The 25,248-nt window shown below is 39.6% G+C and overlaps 1 protein-coding gene across 5 annotated transcripts in view; it reads right to left on the reverse strand.

Moving 5' to 3' along the window:
* ago1 (argonaute RISC component 1) overlaps positions 1–25,248 on the reverse strand; it is a 41,939-nt gene that overhangs the window by 7,201 nt on the left and 9,490 nt on the right. For 3 of the 5 annotated variants that reach the window (XR_003749437.1, XM_028975411.1, XM_028975413.1), the window contains exons 3-14: positions 24,255–24,375; positions 17,367–17,548; positions 16,841–16,977; positions 14,841–14,990; positions 14,557–14,644; positions 14,212–14,359; positions 13,996–14,115; positions 13,410–13,532; positions 12,036–12,169; positions 11,271–11,455; positions 2,862–3,021; positions 2,563–2,653 (exon numbers count right to left, since the gene is read on the reverse strand). Coding sequence is in view for 4 of the 5 variants with exons in the window: in XM_028975411.1 (XP_028831244.1) it covers positions 2,563–2,653; positions 2,862–3,021; positions 11,271–11,455; positions 12,036–12,169; positions 13,410–13,532; positions 13,996–14,115; positions 14,212–14,359; positions 14,557–14,644; positions 14,841–14,990; positions 16,841–16,977; positions 17,367–17,548; positions 24,255–24,375 (1,639 nt within the window). In the remaining variant the exon portion in view is untranslated. The remainder of the gene's footprint in view (positions 1–2,562; positions 2,654–2,861; positions 3,022–11,270; positions 11,456–12,035; positions 12,170–13,409; positions 13,533–13,995; positions 14,116–14,211; positions 14,360–14,556; positions 14,645–14,840; positions 14,991–16,840; positions 16,978–17,366; positions 17,549–24,254; positions 24,376–25,248) is intronic. The other 2 variants (XM_028975412.1, XM_028975414.1) reach the window with 2 other exon arrangements.

Consider the following 25,248-nt stretch of genomic DNA (forward strand, 5'->3'; position numbering starts at 1 on the left):
GCCTCGATATGCTGATCTTACATGCTGATATAGCAGCACATGAAAGGCTAAGGTGCAGTTTATTGTATTTTTTAAGGTAAATGTGATGACGTTAGACAAATGATTGGTTGGATTAGAACCAGTGTGAATGGTGCAGGCTGCTGTACCTGAATACTTCATTTACATGCTTAGTTTGGGGTTGTCACCCAGGTGCTTAATCTCTAAATCTAAGCACCACCCCCTAAATGAATATAAAGTACAATGTATCCCTGTCTTAGTTAGACGACCTTTTGATTACTGCAGTGCCAGACAGTGATTATCTGAATAAAGAGAAACTTCTATTTATCCAAAATGTCTCCTGGTCTCTAAGGAAATATTCACAACAAGAGGAACAGTGAAAACACCAATTCCAGTTTTGAGAAAGACTATCCTCTACATAATATTCCTCATACACAGTACATTCCTATCTGATCCAGGCTTGTGAAATAAGCACTTGTGACAGAAATCTCACCAAAAAAAAAAAACATCTGGTTATCATATAAGAGAATCTTCATTATTAACAACCCAAATTCCCAAAATGTTAGGATGTTCTTCACATTTGAATAAAAGAACTTGAATAAAAGACTTCCAAAAACACATGAGCCGATATTTTACTTACAACTGAACACAGATAACATAATGAATGTTTAAACAGAAGAATTGTACAATTTTTATGCACAAAACGAGCACATTCCAAATTTGATGTCTGCTACAGGTCTTAAAAAGATTCAGTTGTGAGAACATCTTGAAACTAATTTGTCAGGATTGGCCACCGCTGATGTTGCCAGATCAGGACATCTTTTAAAAGCTGGGGATTTCTGCCCCTTCGGGATCGGCGACATTTTAGTGAACTCTTGTAGACCATGTTTGGCAACCTTGTGTTTGAGTTCTGGAAATCGCCAAATGCCTGCGGGTTTGTTTATGTTGATCCCCTTTATTTCCCTTTTCGGCCATAGTGCTGGTTTTATTTGTGTCCCTTTATTGTTTATTAATAAATCCTTGTTCCCAATATGTCCCGCCTCTGCGCTTCCTTCCCCCGTCAGCTCGCCGGCATAATATAATAAGTTAATTGATAGCATGTCTGCAACATGATTTGACTATAGAAAGGTTTAATTTTGTTAAAATGTAGGGCACAGCACAACTTCCAGAGTTCTAGTTATATATAATAATAAAATCTTTCCATAATAAAAAATATATGCAAGTTCTAGCATAGCAAATGCAAGAATATGATACTTATTCTCAGGGTTTCAACATATCAACCCTCATGACAGTGGCAGGCAATAGGTTAAAAAAAATTAAAATCAAATTTTTTTTTATAAGTGAATAACGCTGTTTAATGCAACCTTGGCATGCACGTGGACACACACACACACTCACACTCACACTCACACACACACACACACACACACACACACACACACACACACACACACACTGCACTTTGTGATCATCCATTGTTTCGATCACTCTGTATGACTCAGTCCTATGTCACCACTGCCTGGCAACCACGCTGTGTCTGATGTGACAAAGGGCCATGGGAAGGATGGGTAACATATGATGTCATTTCTTGCCCACCCGTGACTCATCAAACACACAGAAACACACAGTTTCCCCCTCCCCTACACCCTTGCTCCACTTGTCCTTAATTTTTTGTTATTTTCTCTCTTCTTTCCCGTTTTTCCTGCCCTGTACTTTTAACCAAAAAGATGAAAGCTTATAGTGCAATGTGTGGTTATAAGCCACAGGGAACTGCTTCCTTTAGAAACATCCTGTTTAATAAATACAGCAATGATCAGAGGTAACAGAAGTTATGACTGGTCAAAATCTTGATTTTAACAAATAAGCTTCCAACTCTTTTGGGTGACTAATGTGTCCAGAGGGATCCAAGTTCTCAGTATTCCTTTTTGTTGACTAAACTAGTCGACTCTGTTACGTGACGTAAAGTAGTGTGGAAGTGATTATCATTGTGAAACACAGCACAGGACACAGAGCAGATAAAGAAATGTGTCCTCTGCTTTTAACCCATAACTATTGGGTTAAAGCCATAACGGGCACTTCAGTGGTAACTTGGAGGTTTGGGATTTAAACCGGTAACCTCCTTACCTGCTAGGCCACCACTGCCCCTAGAAAATATAGAACATATATAAAGGGCTAATTTTTTTATGTTTTCAACCTGTAACCATCCTTAAAGATTGAAATAATCATACACCAACATAAAAGATATTTAGTTTCAAGATATGGAACACTACCAAGCAGTTCTTTCTTCTTGTATTTATGTAAATTCCAAGAGCAACTTTAACCAAATTCTAGTGAACAAGTCTCATGTTTTGTACATAGCTCCACATCTAGCACATTTTTAAAATAGAGGCCATAGTCTTAAATTTCAGAATATTTCATGGAAAACGAGTATGTCAGAACTGCTGATTTCTCGCCAAACTATTCTCCAAAATTCATTTAAACAAGCATCTACACCTGTAATGTTCAGGATTTGAAGTGAGAGAGCAAGTAATAGTCAGTAATGAAATGTCAGAAAGTGAAGCTCACCGCCGTAATCGAGGGTTTCTTCCCATCTCCAGCTGGTGGGTGTGTGACATCAGCCCCCAGGAAGATAACTGGCTGCTGGAACACAGCAGACCTGCAAAGACATAAAATAAAGTGTTGCTCCACTCACCACACATTCCTCAGAGCACTGAAAATGAAGACTTTCAGACTTATATGGTCGCAGCTAATGACTGAGGCCCAAAACAGATTTCAGGAATACCTTGTCCTTTGCTTCTATAGATTCTGACATCTTCACTGATTACTTTTTTCTCACCTCCCAGTCAAGTTCAAAATGTTCGTACCGTTGGTGTGGTACCAGGATGTTGTTGATGCCCCCCAGTTTGACATTGATTTTGAGGCAGAGGTTTGACAGAGTCTGAGGGGACGTCTTCACAACGTTCTTCACCTGAACACACTGAGTGGCCATCCCTAACAATGTGTCTCCCACACGCTTCACTTCCGCTGCAAACAAAGAAACAAATTGTTACTCACATCAATTACAGTAGTACATGGGTACAAAAGTACAAATTTTTCAAGTGGTTAAGCGTCAGCGTCTATATTGGTCAACAGTCTGGTGGGAGAAAGTGCCCAGCAGTCCGCTGGTCCAGGATCAGATGCTCCAGTGCCACATGCCTGATAGCAGCAGCATGAACAGTTTACAACTGGGGTCTTTGATGGCTTGTCCTTGTCCCTTTCTGTCTTTTCAGTCATGTATACTGAAAAGGTTGTTTGTGGGTGAATAATCATGATCAAGTGGCTTGTTTAATAAAGAAATAAATCTAACAACTTTACCATATTTTAATCAGCCCAGAATTATCTATACATACTATTGTTTCTTCAAGTAATGTGCTTCTTGAACAGAATAGTTGCCTAGCAACACAGCAGTTGCAACACAACATGAATTGAAGTGATTGAAAGTGAAGTGATTGTCATTGTGATACACAGCAGCACAGCACACGGTGCACACAGTGAAATTTGTCCTCTGCATTTAACCCATCACCCTGAGTGAGCAGTGGGCAGCCATGACAGGCGCCCGGGGAGCAGTGTGTGGGGACGGTGCTTTGCTCAGTGGCACCTCAGTGGCAGATCGGGATTCGAACCGGCAACCTTCTGATTACGAGGCCGCTTCCTTAACCCCACTGCCCCAAAAAAAAGTGGCCGCATCGCGCCAAAGGAGGTTTCCAGGGATGAAGGTTCCACCTTGCGTCGCTAGACCAGTTTCACTGAAGCTTTTCAAGTGAATTCACATACACATGCACATGTAAAGCACATGCACAACAAAATTTGTCCTCTGCTTTAAACACACACAAGGCTGTATAGAGACATTTGAATCAGAACCACCTACAGTGGAGTAAAAAAGTATTTGACAGCCACTGATTGTGCAAGTTGTCCAACTTAAAAAGATGTGAGAGGTACTCTTCAACTGTAAGAGACAGAATGTAAAAAAAATCACATTGTATGTTTTTTTCCTTCCTTCCCTGTTTCATTATTTTTTACAAAATGGACCTATAGGCTTTTTGTTGAGTAGCAGAGTAGTACAAAAACTTAAAATGTTGTCTCTGCATTCAGAGTTTATTTCAATAGGTCACAAAAGATCTATGTGACCTTTTTAGTTTTAGATTCCATTAGAAATGTGAACCTTCACTTGTCTCACAATTCGATTTGATTATGATTATCAGTGCCTCGATATTGATGCATCACGATGCATGCCAAAAAAATTCTAAACATTCACATGATGTTTTCAAATACAAGAGTTATGGTCTCGTACACCTGTGTGGATGATTTGATTTGCTACAATGAGCAGAAAAATATTTGTATTCTTGTCTTCCAAGACAGTGGACTGTAACCACTAATAATTTTTCAAAACAAAATGTCTAATTTCACTGCAGTGACCGAAGGTAAAGAATTGAACTAACATCATGAACTAACTAACACTGTTCTCCAGTAATACAAATAAATAGTGAAAAAGTAAATGTCAGTTTTTCAGTGTTTTATCAACTCAGTCACAAAATCGAAATTACATGAGCATTCACATGACCCTCAATCTTTTTACTTGCCATCCAAAAAAGCGAGTACTGTACACGTGTGAGAACTGTACACTGTGTGGATGCTTTGATTTGCTACAATGAGCAGAAAAATGGTCTATGTTCAGTCTGCGCTCCCCTGACAAACAGCAGAAAAGTGCCTGGTTCAGAAATCTGTGGAGTCAGGTGAGGGCGGAGTGAACACAGACTGTTTTTCTGCTCATTGGAGAAAATCTAAAGGCCAAACGTGCTGCGAGCGCCGCGGGGCTCAGCACAAAAAGTATGCATGTTTTTCTAAACTCCCGGTAAGATGATAATGTTGTGTTGAAGATCTCTAGAAACTGAGAGAAAGGTCAGTTTTTCCTCTGTTCCCACTTCGTGTGTGTTTTTCGAAGTGGTAGAAAGAAAACTCTGCAATGCATCAATTCAATATAGTCAACATCTGCATCACGATGCATCGATTATACGATTAATTAAAACACTCCTAGATTCCATATGCCAGTGCAGAGATTTTTTTCTTTTGACTGTTCACTGAGCGTCTGCTTTTGTTGTTTAAATTTATTAAATATAAATAAAGATATATTAAAAAAATATATAAAATGAAATGATTGTCATTGTGATGCACAGCAGCACAGCACATGATGCACACAGTGAAATGTGACCTTTTCTTTTAACCCATCACTCTTAGTGAGCAGTGGGCAGCCATGACAGGCGCCCGGGGAGCAGTGTGTGGGGACGGTACTTTGCTCAGTGGCACCTTGGCGGATCATGATTCGAACAGTCAGCCTTCTGATTATGGGGCCGCTTCCTTAACTGTTAGGCCACCACTGCCCCATAAATCCAATCCCATGTCATTATACAGATCTTTATAATACTCCGCAAAGGTCTGTGCTATTTAGGGGCAGTGGTGGCCTAGCGGTTAAGGAAGCGGCCCTGGATCCTGATCTGCCAAGGTGCCACTAAGGTGCCACTGAGCAAAGCACCGCCCCCACACACTCCCCGGGCACCTGTCATGGCTGCTCACTAAGGGTGATTGGTTAAAAGCAGAGGACATATTTCATTGCACCATGTGCTGTGCTGCAGTGTTTCACAATCACTTCACTTTCACTGTAGGGATGGTGAGATACAGAATATTCTTACAATACACCTGACTAGGTTGTCAACATTTATTTACAGCATTTATCAGATGCCCTTATCCAGAGCGACTTACAGTCAGCAGTAGCAGGGACAGTCCCCCCCTGGAGCAACTTAGGGTTAAGTTTCTTTCTCAGGGGCAAAATGGTAGTCTCCAACCCTACAACTGTAGGACTCATTATATCATATCCAACCCTGCACTGACACCATTTGCAGGCTCACTCTACCCTGGAAGGGGGTCCCTCTCTGTATCACTCCTTCCCAAGGTTTCTTCCTTTCCTTTTTTCTCTCTCCTAGAGTTTTTTTTGTGTGGAGTTTTTCCTTGTGTGCAGAAGGGTCAAGTGTGGGGGGTGTCAACTGTAGGGCCTGTCAAAGCCCATTGAGACATACTGTATGTGATTTTGGGCTATATAAGAAATAAATGTTGTTGTGTTGTTGTTGTAGTAAGTGGGATTTGAACCTGGGTCTTCTGGTTCGTGGCGAGTGTGTTACCCTCTAGGCTACTACCACATCAGATATTACCAGACCAATACCAATGAGTGAGATATCAGAAACAATAAAAGTACTTAAAATAATCAGTCATGGGGTACAGATGGGTTGCCAGGAGAGTTTTATAAGGGTTTTAGGAAGGAACTTACACCAGTGCTGGTTAAAGCTTTTAACTCTCAGACATCACCCCTAGAACATGATCTGAGGCAACTGTTACAGTTTTACACAAAGAGGGGAAAGACCCCACACTATGTGAGGGATATAGGTCAATGAGTCAACTTTGCAATTATCTAAAAACAACAACAAATATATTGGCCAAAAGAATACAGTGGCATATCATCAAACTAATTAAATCACACACAACAGGTTTGATTTCAGGAAGGCAAGGAACCGATAATATTATGAGGACATTGAATATTATGACATGTGCTGGAAATAGAACAATTTCTAGCATGATGCTCAGTCTGGATGCCCAAAAAGTCAAATAGAATTTCCTGTATCACACCTTGTCATCATTTGGATTTAATTCAAAGTTTATAGATTTGCTTAAAATTATTTACAAAAGCCCCATGATGATGAGGGTAAAAACGTACTTGGAGCATGTATTTGGAAAAACAATGTGAAAGGCATTATCTGCTGCCACAGATTATTTGGTTTAGCTCTAGCTACACAACAGTCTCAGCGTAACTCAGCGTAAGCTAGAAGAACTTCTGGCTAGAATATCCGCTGTGACTAAGAACTTGAACCGCAACAAAACTTGAGGAAAAACCGATATCAAAGTTAGTCAGCCTGATAACATTTATCCTGACTTACAAGCTTTCTTTGAAACAGATGTAGCCATCCAATCAGTAACTGATGTGCCTTTAGACTCAGCAAAGGTATGTGGTGCTAGGAGAATATCTCAGGGAATTGAGTGAATTGAAAACGTACCACCCAACTCCTTAGCACACATATTTTTTTCTGAATTTAGGAGAGCACTGAATAGCAAAATGCAACTATAAGACATGTCATTAGTCAAAGTCACACATCTGATGTCACAAATTCTATTTGAATCTGAATTCAATAGTTTTGAGTATGTTGTTACTTCTGAACATGCCATTCCATTCCTTGCCATTCATAGATCTTACATTGTCTAACAAAACACTCAGAAGAAACCTAGGCACATTAGCTACTTGGGAAAGAGATGCTGATGTTAAGGCAAAAGTGAGAGTAGCAGCCGCTACTATGCATAATTCCTCTCCTTCTCAGCCCACCTACAAACCTGAAGTAGTTCCACAAGTGACCAGTGAAAGAAAGCAGGAAAAAACTCATTGTTGGGGCTGTGAGTGACTACCTTTCCCCTGAAATACATCACAATGACAAAAGGATTTTTGTGAAAGGTAGCATAAAAGAGAAAGGTTGACTTTTTGCTTGATGCAGGTGCAGAAATCACAGTAGTTCCTACAAAATAGCCTAAAGATTTAAACATTCTGTACAAGAAAACTAAACTTTGTTTAACTGGTGTAGTAGGTGAAGGCTCTGTTTTGTATGAAACTCCACCCATAGAGGTATAATTAGGCCTGAAAACTCTGACTACAAACGTGCAATGTGCTCCATTAAATACAGGTGTAATTTTAGGCATGGATCTACTGAGAAGTACATCTAACTTTAGACATGTCCTCAGAATCTCCTAGCACAAAAATTGATTCAGGACAGTTTCTACAAGTAATGCTTTCTTACAGAATCATCCAATTTGGGCTACAGACAAAGATGATTGTGGGCTTCTCACAAGTGTAGAACCAGTCAAATTAACAGGAATCACCCCTCCTGATACCTAACAATAGCCGTTGTTATACAGGGAGTCAAACCTATTGTAGAAAAATTGCTGAAGCAAGGAGTGCTTGTTAAAAACAATAGTCCCTGTAATTCACCCAAATGGGCCAACAAGTAAGCCAATGGGTCATGGAAACTCACAATAGACTACAGAGTAGCCAATAAACATATTGAAAAAATATCACCCCTAGTAGCCTACATTTACAATTTGTAATGGCTTACCGTTTTTTTCAGTAATTGATATGTCTTAATGGATTATTTTCTGTACCCTTGCACTCTGACAGCCAGCCATGGTTAGCATTCACAGTTGACTATGAACAATATCAGTGGAAATGTTTGCCACAGGGATTTCAAAATTCCCTAACCACATACCATCAGGCTCTCAGACATGATTTGTATAACCCAGAATGTTCAATATGTCAATGATAATTTGTTCGCCTCAACAGGTCATAAGGCACATCAAACTGAATTGGCAACATTGTTGGACTATTTTCAGAGAAAAGGACAAGTAGACACACTGCTGAGCCAACTGTTATGAAAGACAGAACATAAAAAACACAAATGGAAGAACTTCAGTCATCCATCAACATGATCAAGATTGCAGTTCTAGTAATCGTCATGAACATCACACAATCTATAGACTCCAGAAACAAGCTGCACCCCCCATACATGGTGGTCAAGAACTATTGGAGCCTTAATCCCGTTTTATAGTGTCATACAGGCCCTGGATCAAGTCAGAAACTTTTTTAATTCTGTACAGAAACTAGCTAATAATATAGCTTTGGCACTAGGTAACGTCACAGACACTCTCGCTTCACACAAGATAATGATCTTATAGGACACAGTGGCCTTGGATTACATTCAGCCTGCACCATTATTGCCCCTGGATGCTGCACCAGGGTCATGGATCCAACATTGAATTTGAACATAATTCAACAGGATATTCTTGATCTTTCAGAAAAATTACATCAAATGACTGAAGATAATTCTTCATGGTTCGGAGAACTGTTAGGTAAACCCTGGCTGTGGATCAAGGAAACAGCATTTCAGCTGTTATTTTTCTTATTGGTATACAACCTATGCATCCACAGTATCAAGTGTTTCTACATTCGACAAATTACCCACAACCATTATGAGAAAATAACAATTTCAACCAGAAATGACTATTATAAGAAATTCACGTACCCTAGAACATTTTTGTTTCTGTGTCAGAATGATTTGCAACACAGAAATGTTTCTTTTTTTAAAGTGTCTAAAGTGTGAGTTATTAGAACTCTCAAAGGGGGAACTGTAAGATTACATATTTAAGAACCTGTTATGCTGATCTTATGTGTTGTTATGCTGATCTTATGTGCTGACATAACGTAATGTGCAGTACATGGAAAAGTATGATTTTAGATGGACTACTGTAGGTTTTTGATATTTGGGAATAATGTAACCCCTACCAGCTCTCAACTATTTGAAGATTACTACATCAAACTAATAAAATCCATTCAAAAAGATGGGAGAAATGGGACTTTCTGCCTTGAAGGAAAAATAGAAATAATAAGGATGAATGTGCTCTTGAGATTATTGTTTTTGTTCAGGTCATTACCCATTGTATTTCCTATTGCTACTGTAAAAAAGACTGTAAAAAATCTATTGAGGTTCTTATGGTAGAACAAAAATGCACGGATTAAATACGTTATATTGATGTCCAAAGGAGTAGGGTGGATTGAATTTGCCTAATTTGAAAAATGGGTACTGGGCAGTGCAGATAAGAGGGGATGTGGATTACCATTTACAGCATTTACATTTACAGCATTTATCAGACGCCCTTATCCAGAGCGACTTACAATCAGTAGTTACAGGGACAGTCTCCCTGGAGCAATTTAGGGTTAAGTGTCTTGCTCAGGGACACAATGGTAGTAAGTGGGATTTGAACCTGGGTCTTCTGGTTCGTAGACAAGTGTGTTAACCACTAGGCTACTACCACCCCCCAATCTACCAAAAATGTAGATTCAATATGGATGTGACTGGAACAGAGGGAATGTATAAATACTCCATTAGAGTCATTGCCATTCTTGAATGCTATAAACTGAAGGAAGTTAAAAAATTAACAAGTGGATTAAAAGAACAATGCAAATGTAGTCATTCATGAAAAATAAACTGAAAAATGTCAGAATCAATTTGTAGGGCAAAAACCATACCCACTGTGAAGCATGGGAGTAGAAACATTATTCTTTGGGGCCGCTTTTCTGAACAGGGGACAGGATGGAATATTAAGGAAAGGATGAATGGGGCCATGTATAGTGAGATTTTGGGCATAAACATCCTTCCATCAGTGACAGCATTGAAGATGAATTGTGACTGGATCTTCCAGCATGATGACGTTCCCAAACACACCGCCCGGGCAACAAAGGAGTGGCTATGTAAAATGGATTAAAGGGTTCAGGATTTGCCTAGCCAATCTCCAGACCTAAATCCAATAGAGAATCTGTAGGGAAAGTAGAGGTTTGAACCTTCACTGGTCTCACGATTAGATTCGATTACGATTATCAGTGCCTGTTTCGAAGTAGCGGAAAGAAGACACCCCCGCTTGGATTCTATTGGTCGGCCGCAAAAATACGTCATGGTCGCCACGGAGCGTAAAACTCTGACACGGAACAGCACTGTATTCTGTAGAACAGGCCGCCACAGTCACTACCTGCACTACTTTTTAACGAGATTCACCAACAGAAAATCACCAAGCAACATCATTATGATAATCGATTATGCTCTGCACTGCATCGATGCAATTTCGTCCATGTCAGCATCGCGATGCAGCGATTATACGATTACATTTACAGCATTTATCAGACGCCCTTATCCAGAGCGACTTACAATCAGTAGTTACAGGGGACAGTCCCCCTGAAGCAACATAGGGCTAAGTGTCTTGCTCAGGGACACAATGGTACTAAGTGGGATTTGAACCCGGGTCTTCTGGTTCATCGGCGAGTGTGTTACCCACTAGGCCACTTCCACCCCATTAATTTCAACACCCCTAGTTGAAAGTCAAATACTTATTTTCGGCATAATTTTACAATGTGAGCTCACAGTTGAAGTGTACCTATGATGATAATGACAAGCCTCCAGCATCTTTTTAAGTGGAACAACTTGCACAATCAGTTGTCCCATTGTACATTTTCAGATTCAATTCTTTATGATTTGATGTTGTACAATAATGCATGAATACAAGGTTCTAATGCTCATCATATTAGCATACTCTCCTACCATAGACAGGGGTCTTTCCAGGCAAGATGACTATGATGAGCTGCAGGCCAGAGTAGGTGTTCTTCAGATGCCTGAACATGGGCTCCACACTGTCTGCTCCTTGCGCATACTTACAGAAACATGGCTGGCCCTGAATGGGCATCCCTGCATCTTTAGAGATTTTCCTCAGCTGGTCTGTGAAGTTCCTGTAGAAAGTTGGCAACAGAATTTCATAGTACTAGATCCTCAGATGAATGACTGATTTGACACTACACTCTTCCATATGTGGGTCAGAAATCAATGTGTCACATACTTTTTTACATTTTAAAGCACAACTGGGACAGACCCCCCAGTGTTGCCTGATCATGAATTACCATCTCTGCAACGATTTCAGCAGTGAACCTGTCAGTGAACACTTGAGAACATTGTACAGGTTAATGGTAGCTCATACTCATACACAGTATGAGCTACCATTATCCAACTAAATAACACACAACATAACAGCTTGTTATGCTTGTTAGCTTGTTTAACTGATAAATTAACACTAGATTGTCAAACAAGACTAATTTGTTTACACTTAAACCAAATATGTGTCAGTAAGTAAAACAATTTTTCTGACAGGTGAATTTTGCATGTGTGTCATTTTGGACTCAGTAAAATGTAAAAGCTTTTTTAAAAAGACATGCTATCAAAATATGTTTTTGAGTAAAAGCCAACATACTACCGTTTTATTTCAAAGAAACTGCTAAAAAAAAAGTCAATGGGTATATTGTATGCATCACCTACTTTAGCACCTCCTCTCTACATTGCTTCTGTGGGGCAAAGCAGGCTATAGCCCACACTTTGATCTCAATTCCATTGTAGAACTGTTTGCCCCTCATATCCCAGACACCCTGATTGGGTGTGGCGATGGCTCGGTTCTGCAAGTAACAGGTTAGAGTGTAAACACTTCCGGTTAATGATCTTAACCTGTAATCTTACAGGTTAAGTATGACTTGACAAGTATGAAGCAACTTCTCTCTGCCTAGACCTTGAATCAGCATCCTTTATCAGAAGAAAGACTAAAATTAAATACAATTACAATTGTGAAATTGTGCATGTGTGTTTCACAGCACATCACTTCTCCCTCATTTTATGTTATAGCCTTATTCCAAAATGGATTACATGTTTTTCTACACACAACACCCCACAATGACAATGTGAAAAAAGGTTACATTTAAGTAAACTAAAAAAATGGAATATATTGACATATATTGCCAGTGTTGACTTTTCAGAGTTAATTCTACATTTACATTTACAGCATTTATCAGTCTCCCTGTAATTTAGGATTGTGTCTTGCTCAGGGACACAATGGTAGTAAGTGGGATTTGAACCCGGGTCTTCTGATTCATAGGCAAGTGTGTTACCCACTAGGCTACTACCACCCATACTAACATGAAAGGTTATAGTTAGTTATGACCCCATAAAGTGAGTCAGACTGAGGAATAAAACTCCAGTGCTGAAAATGAGTCAAACTCCAACCCTGACCTCAAGTAAACTTTTTTGTCATTATGGGGTGTTGTGTGTAGAATTCTGAAAGAATATTTTGGAATAAAGCTGTAATATAACAAAATGTGGAAAAAAGTGAATACATTCCAGATGTACCGTATGTATGCAAAGACATACGGTACAGCAGGGATGCTACATAATGCTACACATTTTGCACAGACTAAATACACCTTTTAGGGGGGGGACCTCATACCAATTGTGGAAAAGTTTTCAAAACGCAAGCAAGCTAATGTCAACTTTTACACAATTACACAAAAGCCTAGATCATAGGTGTCAAACTCGAGGCCCGCAAGATCATTCTATATAGATCTATTATTATGGCCCTATTATATGAGGCGCTGATAACACACAAATTACACATCCCATAATGCAGTGTTTCAGATGCCTTGCCGAACACAATCCCATCTCACCGAACACCTGCAGACCATCCTTAGGATCTCCACAACACCAGAACTCACACCAAACCTAAATGATCTTGTTGCCAAAAAAAAATGCTTAACATCCAGCTTTTACAAAATAGCATAAGAGCAAAGGAAACTGGATATTTACAATTATTTGAACATTTAGTTTCTATGCTGTTTTGAATAAATACATATACCAAAATATTCTCACCCTGCCTCCGTACTGCAGGATAGGAGCAGGCAGTACCCTTCCAGTTACCTCCGCCATGTCATCCTTCACCTTAATGCCAAATTCCTGGATGTAGGGATCCAGGTTAAAATTTGCGTTCTTCATCTACAAAAAGTTCACAAAAACAGCATATTAGTTGAAGGCTTCCATAAACAACAAATTATTAATCACTGTATTAATGACATTATATATGAAAGATTAAAAGTAAAGATCTTTTCAGAATTATACCTATGGATTCTGTTAAATCTGATTACAAACTGCAACTGAGGGGAATACAAAGTGCCATATTAATTAACTGTTACCGGATATTTATTTAATTATTACTTTTTATCATTAGGCCTCTCCCCTGACACAATAATCATCAGATTAGTGAACTACCAAAATAATACTCCTGAACTACTTTTAATTCAGGAGATCTTAACCTAGACACTTCAAATCATATTTGTTGAGCAGACTATTTTAAACACCAATAAATTAATTTAAATGCTACTTGACTTCATTTGCTGTGATGTTTATATCTTTGTGAAGCCTACATTGCAGCATTTAGCCACTGGGTGTCATAACTCACCAGTCTGCTGATCTCCTCCTGTCTGTCAGGTGCAGAGCGTGCAGTGGCTTTGATCATAGTGGATGTCTGATTATCAGTCAGTTTCTTGATGCACCGCTGCCCTGCTACAATGTTACACACCTGGAATTTGGGAAAACCATCCCATGCAACCAATGAGTCAGGCCAGGCTTTTCTTTCAGAACAAAGAGAATGGCCATATGTTGACATTTGCCTCACCTCTAATGGCAGGTAGGTGTGCTTCTGTTCCTGGCCCACCTGTAGGCAAGGGAGGTGGGGGTATTTCAGCTGCAGGTTGTATTTCTGCTTGAAGTATTGGGCCACCGTGCACTCTACTGTCTGCCCACTCTCTAGTTGCAGTGGAAACCTGGAGACAAATATGCAGTGCTTAGCAGACACATGTACAAAGAAACCCTAGCATGGATCATCTTCTCCCTTTTCATTAAAAAAACTGTGAGAGCACCTGTGTGATCAGAGGCCCAGAGTCTATTTTGGAGTCTATTTAGACAAGGTTTTTAATTGGGACAAGGTTCTAATTCTAGTTCAGAAAATAAAGAAACTCACGTTTGGTGACTGGCAGGTCGTCTTGTGACATTGCAGACACGGTATTTTCTCTTCATCTGACCACAGTGAGTCACTTCCACCTTCAAACCTGACAATGGTCACAGACAGACAAACAGAAAGACAGACAAACAGACAGACACATGTGCATACAGGTAACGCAGTACAGAGGAGGCATCTCTTTTGTAGAATTCTGTGGAATGGGGAGGAGGGAGAAAAGAGGAAAGGAAGGAGAGAAGATGGGGGATGAAGGAGGAGTGAAGGCTGTGTAAAAGGTTCTCACTCACCACTCAGACACCCACCTTTGATCTCCTTGGTAAAGCGAACCCTCTGAGAGTCAGTCAGGGTTTTAGGCTGCTCGTCAATGTTGCGAATGTCCAGAACCTCACACATGAACTCTATTACAGGTTGGGCTTTATAGAAGGCCGTTGCAGACACTGCACATAGAAAGGAAGATAGACAGATGGACAGAAAGACCATTTGACCACCAATCAGGACCATCTGACTTCATTAAATATAAATAAGGCAAACAGCCAAAAACAGGTTGCAAACTTACAGTGATTCTGGAAAGTATTCAAAACGCATCACAGCCTTATTCCAAAATTGGTTACATGTTTTTCCTCAGAATTCTACCCCCATAATGACAACGTAAAAAAAGTATACTTGACTTTTTTGCAATTTTCAAACTAAAAAAAACATGAGAAAGCACATACATGTAATACAAGTATTCACCTCACTGTGACAGGGATGTGACCAACAATTCTGTCAGAGCTCCAGAGCTCCTCTGTGGACAGAGAACATTCTAGAAAGACAACCATCTATGCAGTAGTCCACCAATCAGGCCTGTTTGGTAGACTGGCCAGTATTGACAAGGACATCACAATACGATACATATTATATCGCAATATATTGTGATACTGTACATATTAGGATATTCTACAGTTCACTGAAAATGTAAAAACAGAGTTGACATACGAGATGCTGTGATTCGTCTATCATGTCTTGTTATTTCACTCTGCATGAAATGCCAGGCAGTTATTCAAAGTACCCAGCTGTACAGCGCCATCTACAGGAGGAGGTATGCTCGACAGCACCACCGATGGACTAAATTTAGATACTAAAATATCGATATTTGATGTCCCTGTATCAACACAATATCACCACATAAAATATTGTGATATATTGCTGTATCAATATATTTTAAGGCCATTACTCCTTAGTAAAAGTCACGTGGCAGCCTGCATGGAGTTTGCCAAAAGGCACCTGAAGACTCTCAGACCATTGCAAACACAACATTTGGTCTGATGAAACAAAGACAGACCTCTGTGGTGATAATGCCAGGTGTCACGTTTGGAGGAAAGCCTTCATCGCTCATCACCAGGCCAATAGTATCCCTATAGTGAAGTATGATGGTGCCAGCATTCAAGATAGAGGAAAAGATAACTGTAGCTATGTATGGAGACATCCCGAATGAAAACCTGCTCCAGAGCACTTTTGAACTCAGCCTGGGGAAATGGTTCATCTTTCAACAGGACAACGGCCCTAAGTGACTTCAGGACAACTCTGTTGTCTTGAGTGGCCCAGCCAAAGCAAAGATTTGAATCCGATTGAATATCTCTGGAGAGATCTTAAAATGGCTGTGCACTGACGGTTCCCATCCAACCTCCAACCTGATGTAGCTTAAGAGGTGCTACAAAGAGGAATGGGCGTAACTGGCCAAGGATAAGTGTGCCAAGCTTGAGGCATTATATTAAAAAAAACTTGAGGCTGTAATTACTGAAAAAGGTGACAAAGCATTGAGCAAAGGCTGTGAAAACTTTTGTATATTCATAATTTTACAAAAACCTCAAGTAAACTATTCATTATGGGGAGTTGTGTGCATAGAATTCTGAGAATAAAAATGCATTTAATCAATTTTGGAATAAGGCTGTTACATAACAATATGTGGAAAAACTGATGCGCTGTAAATACTTTCATTATGCACTCCATGGTCACAATTAGAATAGTGGATTAAAAAATCTCATGAGGACAAGTGACCCAAAGTATCAACTGCCTGCTCGCAATTCTTTTTTAAATAAAGTGATCCTATATTATGAAGTGACCTATATGTGACCTTGGTTTAAAATTAAGGCATTTACAATGTTAAGCTTTTGTTAAATTAATTATATTGGTAATTAATTACATTTTATACATTAAATTGCTGAATTTACCATTTGTAGAGTAATTTTCAAGAGAGAGCTATTAACAATCACGTCACACCTAATCTACACCAATCCTAATTGCTCACCATCAATGTTGAGCATCATCTTCCACATGGCGGGTCTGACAGACTGATGAAAGCCAAACCATACCTCCCTCCCACCTCCCAGAGGGTGATAATAGCCTTCAGGTGGAGAAAAGAAGGAACGTCCCACTGGAGTGTACCTATATGAATAAAAGATGAATACTTGAACATCCTAGCATCCTGTTGTTTTAACAATATGTACTGAAACAGCTTTTGAACTGCATAGCTTGCTATACTTTTGAATTTATTAATAATGCTTTGGCATAATATTTGGATTTGACCATGTATGGTTCGACGTGTGTTAATCACAACATGAATGGCATGATGAAATGATTAAAATACTTGCTTTGACATCCCAAAAATGAAATAACTTAAAAACACAGACCTGTTACCATTATATTAATAATAAAATGATTGAGAAAAACCATGGTGCTGTTCATATTGTTTATGTTCTGTAACTGAGCAGTATCTCTCTCAGAGGCAGAGAGTCTGTCCACAGAAACAATTCCTGCGTGTGTATCCCCGGTACCTCATGGAGGCCAGGTGTCTCATGGCGACGTCCAGAGCCTGCACAGAGTCCAGGGGCACCTGCAAACGGCCACTCACTAGCGTCTCCTGCAGAAGCCGCCATGACACCTTTGCCACCCAGCGGATGGACACCTTAAAAATACGGTCCTTCCCCTCCCCTGGGATTGTCACTTCAAAGTCCACCTGGGGATCAGAGGTGACCGAGTAAACGGCACATATGAAAAAGTAGAAGATATTATTTCCGCTCAATTGTTATAAAGCAAAAGAACTCAAACTATTGTGGGGCTCAACATTTTTGCACAGTACTATACAGTTGAAAACAGAAAATGACATAAAATTGTCATACATTGAATCAGAGAAAAATATTCCTGTGTTCAGAGGTGAACAGTAACAAAGTAAATGTAATTCACGACTGTATTTAAGTACTTTTTCATGTATCTGTACTTTACTAAAGTATTTCCCTTTGGAGAGACTTTTTACTTTAATGGCAGTAAATTTCAAAGTAAAATATCATACTTTTACTCCACTATATTATGCTAAATAAAGAATTCCTTTTTACTTACCAGTTGTTATGTAGTGACATAACTATTGCATAACTGTTTTTTTATCTTATTACCTTCCAGATTACTTAATATGGCATACATTTTTTATACGCAATTTGCATGTTATTGGGAAATCTGGATTTATTTTCTAAAAAGCTCATTTTAAACATGTCCATGGGAAGTGGAATTCCTTACATGTTCAGTACATTAGTGTATAAATGTACAGACAATCAAAATAGCATCCCTACATATAATAACAAATATTAACAAAAAACTCGTATGAACACACAAAACACAACACTCTTGATTTCTCCATGAATATGACCATTACCAACAAGTGTTATTTAGGAAACACATACAATATAAATAAAAATGTCCACTAAGTTTGTTTTATTGATATTTTATTACACCAAGTTGAAACAAGAAAGGCCAAAATTATTATCCCCGTCCATTAATAGTGTACTCTTTCTGAGCCACACCTGACACAAATCTTTTACAGTATTTCTTTACTAGGTTGGTCCATTGGGTCCTGAATCCCACCACAAGAGTGTTCCTTGAAACACTGACTCCAAAAACGGACAGGTCAGCAACAATCATCTTGGTAGATGTCCAGAGTTCCATGCTGACATCTCTCCAGTATAACATGATTTTTTTGCCGCAGGATGTAGGGTTTTTTTTTTTTTTGCACCAAACAAGAGCACACAGGATATATGAAGTGCAGTCAATAAACCAGCAGAGGTGGACAGAGAGACGGAGATGAAGAGACAAACGTAAGTCTTCCGAAATCTAAGACAAGGAAATATGAAGGGCTTGGCTTCATTATGACCACAGTGGGAGACGAGGAAAGACTGGTATGTTTACTGTGTCTAAAAATCAGGGCTGGCCCGTGGAATAGGCAATATAGGCAAATGATGAAGGCGCCATTCATCCAGGGTGCACAACAAATGGAGGAAGAAGAAAAAAAGTGTTACACAAAACTAATTGGTTTCTTAAAACTAGTTGGTATTACTGTGTTTTACAAGTCCACATGAATTTACCTGTAGCCTATTAAGTAGTAATTATAATAATAATGATATGTAACTTTCCTATGTTTTTAAAGGTAACGACATTGTAAAAAAAATTTTTTTTACATTTTTTCTGCTTTTTGCAGGGCTCTAGGCTAACTTTTTGTACTGGCTGTAACTGCACTGGTGTGGACACAAAATGTGTTGGTACTTAAAGTGCTTCACTGAGTGGAAATTAAATCAAGATAAATTAAATAAAAAGAAAATCGAAATTAAAAGTGCAAGTGTTTTTAGAGCTTGAATGTATAATCTCGGTTTGATGATTGTTTGCCGTTGCTTGTTGCTGAAAGGCAGCAGGGAGAGGGGACACAGGGCAAGTACATTTATTGATGCATGTAATGTATTTTATAGATGCAGTGTGCTTTTCAATGTTTAATTTCTATCATTTTACTCTTGCTCGGTCGGTCAATGAGCAGTCAGGGGATGAATTTTGATAAGCAATAAAATTAAAGCTGAGGCATTTGAAATGGTCACTAGCTTTGGGCAATTACGAAACCAAAGTCTGAGGTGTGGAAAAAAATAACCATAAAAAATGACATTAAAGATGTATGACTTGTAACGCATGCAAAGAATATTGGTATTGTCATGCTATATCTGGACTACGGCCAATCAGAGGCAGGCCCTGACCTTCACAATCTATGATTGGTATAGAATACAACACAGACCTAATATGCGTTTGTTGCGTGAAACACATTGAGTTTACAGAAATTTTTCTCCCCCTGAATGGCTGTTTTTTTTTTTTTTTTGCTGAGAAATTAGATAAAATTAGATAAAAAGGTTTTGGACCAAATTGGTCACAAGTGCACACAACCCTGCACTTTCATGGAAATTCGTAATAAGAGCTGGTTGTCCCTCATGAGATTATTTCCATTACAAGTAATGGTGCTCCAGCGATGGTTGGCTACACTATGGGTACACTGCATTATGTAAAAAATGTTAAAATTATCCTTAATTATCATTGAATAATTCACCAGCAATCATTGTGCGGCAAAATATAAAACATGAAATAAGTGATGGAGATTGTGTGCTGTTTTTGAGCCAGACATTTAAAGTGCCATAAACAATGGGAGCACAGGAAAACACCAATTACAAAATACCTTATAAACAGAAAACAAAACCGCATTAGAATCACCGCCATAAAGCCCCGACTGGAGGAGGGCTGCAGTGATGGTTGACTTTCTACAATCCGACTCATCTCTGGAGCTCAGCCACAGTGATCTTTGGGTTCTTCTTTACCTCTCTCACCCGATAGATTAGTTTGGCCAGACGGCCAGCTCTAGAAAGGGTTCTGGTCCTCACAAATGTCTTCCATTTAAGGATCACGCTATTCTCCTTGCCAGGTTAGAGAATGTTATCGGGATTAAGGGAACAGCCCTTGAATCGTTCAGATCATATTTGACCAACCGATATCAGTTTGTGGACATCAATGGTGTTTCGTCTTCACATAGTAAAGTAGAGTTTGGTGTTCCACAAGGTTCTGTCCTAGGTCCGTTCTCTATACATGTTACCTTTAGGCGACGTCATCTGCAAACACGGTATTAGCTTTCATTGCTACGCTGACGACACACAGCTGTATCTGTCAGCAATGCCAGATCAGAGGCAGCAGCTGAACAAAATAGAGAATTGTCTGAAGGACATTAGGCAGTGGATGCTCACCAACTTTCTCCTGTTAAACCCTGACAAGACAGAAGCGCTTGTACTTGGGCCTCAAGCAGCCAGGCATAAACTGGCTGACTACACAATAACCCTGGATAGCCTTTCTATCTCACCGAGTATTGAAGTGAAGGATCTAGGTGTCATCATTGATGCAGGTCTCTCATTCAGTTCGCACGTAGATAATGTCACTAGAATAGCATTCTTTCACCTTAGAAATATTGCGAAAATAAGAAATATATCATTTCAATGCATGATGCAGAAAAGTTGGTCCATGCATTTATTACATCAAGGTTAGATTACTGCAATGCATTATTGTCTGGATGCTCTAGTAGGTGCATGAGTAAACTCCAGCTAGTACAGAATGCTGCAGCCAGAGTTCTAACCAGAACCAGGAAATTTGACCACATCACCCCAGTCTTACAATCACTGCACTGGTTACCCATCAAATTTAGGATTGACTACAAAATCCTACTTTTAACCTATAGAGCTCTAAATGGTCTCGCCCCACAGTACCTGAGTGAACTTTTGGTTCTTTACGAACCGCCACGCCCCCTTCGATCAATGGGTCACTACTGGTACCAAAGGTGCAGAAGGTCACAGCTGGGAGCAGATCCTTCTCCTATAGAGCTCCGCAGTTGTGGAACAGCTTGCCTGTCAGTGTCCGGGATTCAGACACAGTCTCAGTGTTTAAATCCAATCTCAAAACCTATCTGTTTTCTCTGGCTTTTTGCTAAAGTCCTAGACCCTCATTTCACTTGATTTTGACGCAGTGTCAATTATAAAGTCCAGTTTATCACAGAGTCCCCCTGTTAGACACAGACAAAGTTAAATTCACCAGTTAGGCTGTCCTAGTTAGGGTACCGGGCCACTGTAGCACCAATATACCAGTATAACAACATATTGCAGTATCGGTCATACAGTCTGCCGCTGCTTCTGTTTGTTTTTCTCCGAGACACGGAATCAAGCGCCCAGACTACTGGCAGACCCCAGTGATCAGACCAGCAAATAAATCCTGGTTCCTGACAACTGCTTTACAAGGACAAAACATGAAACAAACCAGAGGGTCACCACAGCCACCACCACTGTTACAACTACAGCTTCAGGGATCTTCAAATGGACCAGTAACATCATTATGGACACGTAATCTAGACCATGACACTGAATACATCCTGGACTTCTCCAACCCTACAACCGTAGGACTTATCATTATATCATATCCAACCCTGCACTGACACCATTTGCAGGCTCACTCTACCCTGGAAGGGGGTCCCTCTCTGTATCACTCCTTCCCAAGGCTTCTTCCTCTCTTTTTTTTTCTCTCTCCTAGAGTTTTTTTTTTGTGTGGAGTTTTTCCTTGTGTGCAGAAGGGTCAAGTGTGGGGGGTGTCAACTGTAGGGCCTGTCAAAGCCCATTGAGACATACTGTATGTGATTTTGGGCTATATAAGAAATAAATGTTGTTGTTGTTGTTGATTATGGTGGCCACTGTGCTCTTAAGAAGTTCTTAAGTGCAGCAGAATTTTTTCTGTAACCATGGCTAGATCTGTGCTTGCCTCAAGTCTTTCTCTGAGCTCTTCAGGCAGTTCCTTTGACCTCATGATTCTTATTTGCTCTGACATGCATTGTGAGCTGAAAGGTTTTATATAGACAGGTGTGTGGCTTTCCTAGTAAAGTTCAATCAGTAAAATCAAACACAGCTGGACTTAAATGAAGGTGTAGAACCATCTCAAGGATGATCAGAAGAAATGGACAGCATCTGAGTTAAATATATGAGTATCACAGCAAAGGGTCTGAATACTTAGGGCCATGTGATATTTCAGATTTATTTATTAGTTAATAAATCTGCAAAAATGTCAACAATTCTGTGTTTTTCTGTCAATTTTGGGTACATTAATGAGGGAAAAATGAATTTTAGCAAATGGCTGCCACATAACAAAGTGACTAAAACCTTACATAAAGTGACGAGTGGATGATCAATAGTAAACATCAGGCCATGCTCAGCATCAAACAATTTTTTTTAATTAGCCACGCGATCAGTAATTAAAGGTGGAATGTCTGCCGTGGCTGTTGCCCCCAGCAAACATGAGGTGTGCTGCACTGCTTTGACTGCTTCTTTATGACTAGGGTCTAATTCGTGCCATGACAGAACTTTCCCCGGTAGTTCCATATAGAAGCTTTCCTTGTACTCCTAGTACCTCTTCTATCCAAGCCCAGTGCCATTTATTCCTTATGCCTTTATCAACATTTTTGGTGTCTTGCCCTGGCTTCATAAATATGCAGTCCATGACTTACAGTTTGCGTTACCAGTATGAAAAACACAAAAAACGTTTGATGGTGGAGCGACTGCTGCATCTGTATCAATGAATTTGGCCAAGACCAAAGGCCTGCCCCTTCCCTATCTCTGATAGTCTAATTGGCTAGTTGGTCTATTGTTGTGTGGTTGAGAGTGAAAGCTGCGCTCTGAGCTGCACCACTCAGATATAATGTCAGATCACGCAGCAACCCTTTTTTATTTTTTTTTATTACATTTTTCCACAGTCATTGTCAGTATGCTGAATGCTATTAGGCCTGCATTTCATCAATATGGTTGAGTGATGTGCTGCAGTGTATCAAAATGACAATCACTTCACTTTCACTTTTTTTCACTTTAACAATAGCGGAGCAATATCAGAAAGAATTTTTGCAGAAAATAATTGCAAAGAGTTTGATGTGGGGATGTAGCTCAGTGCTAGAGCACATGCTCTGCATGTGTGAGGTCCCACAGGTTCAATCCCTGGTATCTCCATGGTGACTACTCTTTAATGTAATAGTAATGTAATAATTTTGGGGCAGTGGTTGGCCTAGTGGCTAAGGAAATGGACCCATAATAAGAAGGTTGCTAGTTTGAATCCTGAACCGCCAAGGTGCCACTGAGCAAAGCATCATCCCCACACACTGCTCCCTGTGCACCTTTCATGGCTGCCCACTGCTCACCAAGGGTGATGGGTTAAAAGCAGAGGACACATTTCATTGTGTGTGCACTGTGTGCATGTGAAGTTCTGTGTTTCTCAATGACAATCACTTCACTTTCACTCATAGATATATGGTCATGGGTTAGCAGATGGCTGGGAAGAAAAAAAGACAAAGTAACCTTTTTGACCCACGTTCTTTACAATGAAGTGGAAAAGAAAACAGAATGTGTGGTTTACTATTTTACATTTAGAGAATTTATCAGACGCCCTTATCCAGAGCGACTTCCAATCAATAGTTACAGGGACAGTCCCCCACTGGAGCAAGTGTCTTGCTCAGGGACACAATGGTAGTAAGTGGGATTTGAACCTGGGTCTTCTGGTTCATAGGTGAGAGTGTTACCCACTAGGCTGCTACCACCCCACAGCTCTGGTTTGTGGGGAGAAATGCAGCGACTGGATACTTAATAATAAGATAACATTTGTCATTCGTAAAATGGTTTGAAAATACATTTTGTTTTTGACTATTCTACTAAGAATAGTCATCTGAAACTTGACTAGATTAATATGATTATGGATGTGAAATAATAAAAACTAAAATGACAGCTTGACACAAAGGCTAGACTAAAATAAAAATTAAGACAGACTACCAAAAACATCTATAGTTGAGCCACACCTACCTTTTCACTTCCAATTGGCAAGGCCAGCACTGTATAGATGTTCTTCTTCCCATCATACACAGGCTTCCGGTCACCAAACAGCTGAGGTTTGAAGTGCTGAACCATGTATTCCACTACCTCCCTATAAAAGTAACACAAGGGACAATGATGAAACATAGACTACAAGCTTACTAATGTACAAATGTCAGTAGGAAATTGGGGGCTTTATGTATTTCATAGGAATAAAGGAATAGAATATAATGAAATGTTAATATATAATATAATGTCAAATGTTCATAACCAACCGTGATAACTCCTGTTGCCTAGCTACAAGCCTAGCTACAAGCAGATCAAATAACCACTCATGACACCACCAGAGAAATACAGGTGTGGACATTGACGACCACACATCCCACCACCCCAAAAATGGAGATTGTCCAATCTCAGTCAATCTTGTATAAAATTGACTTGTTATATGTGACTCCTTGTGTCCAGAGAGGGTCTAAGTATGAGGAGTGTAGTAGCTGTAAAGCCCATTGAGACATACTGCTTGTAATTTTGGGCCATACAAAACTAAATTGAATGAATATCATAACAGCTATAACAGAACTAAATGGAATCAAGCTCAATGAGCTTAAACATTTCACAATATTTACACGATAATGATATTTATCACAATATTATGAAGTTAATCCGTAGGTTTTGGTTATGCTATAAAAAATATTCTACACTAGGGGGAGCACCTCCATCTTCAAATTAGCTGGAGTATTCACTCATTGTACTAAACATGATAAAGTAAGGGATGCCAAGACCCCTAAAAATAAAGGAAGAGCTGCTTTACTATCTGCCATTAACCCATCAGCAAATAAGACTCCAACATGGCAGTGGCAACATTTTGCGCTCTGACTAGACATTCAGAAGCAATCCAAAAGACTACAGAGCAACAATGACAAATGGCACTGAGTGATTCATTGCTGTTGTTCATAATATTAATGTAGCATTTTGGGTATCAGTA

The sequence above is a fragment of the Denticeps clupeoides genome, chromosome 4 (assembly GCF_900700375.1).
Source record: "Denticeps clupeoides chromosome 4, fDenClu1.1, whole genome shotgun sequence".
Lineage (NCBI taxonomy): Eukaryota > Metazoa > Chordata > Actinopteri > Clupeiformes > Denticipitidae > Denticeps > Denticeps clupeoides.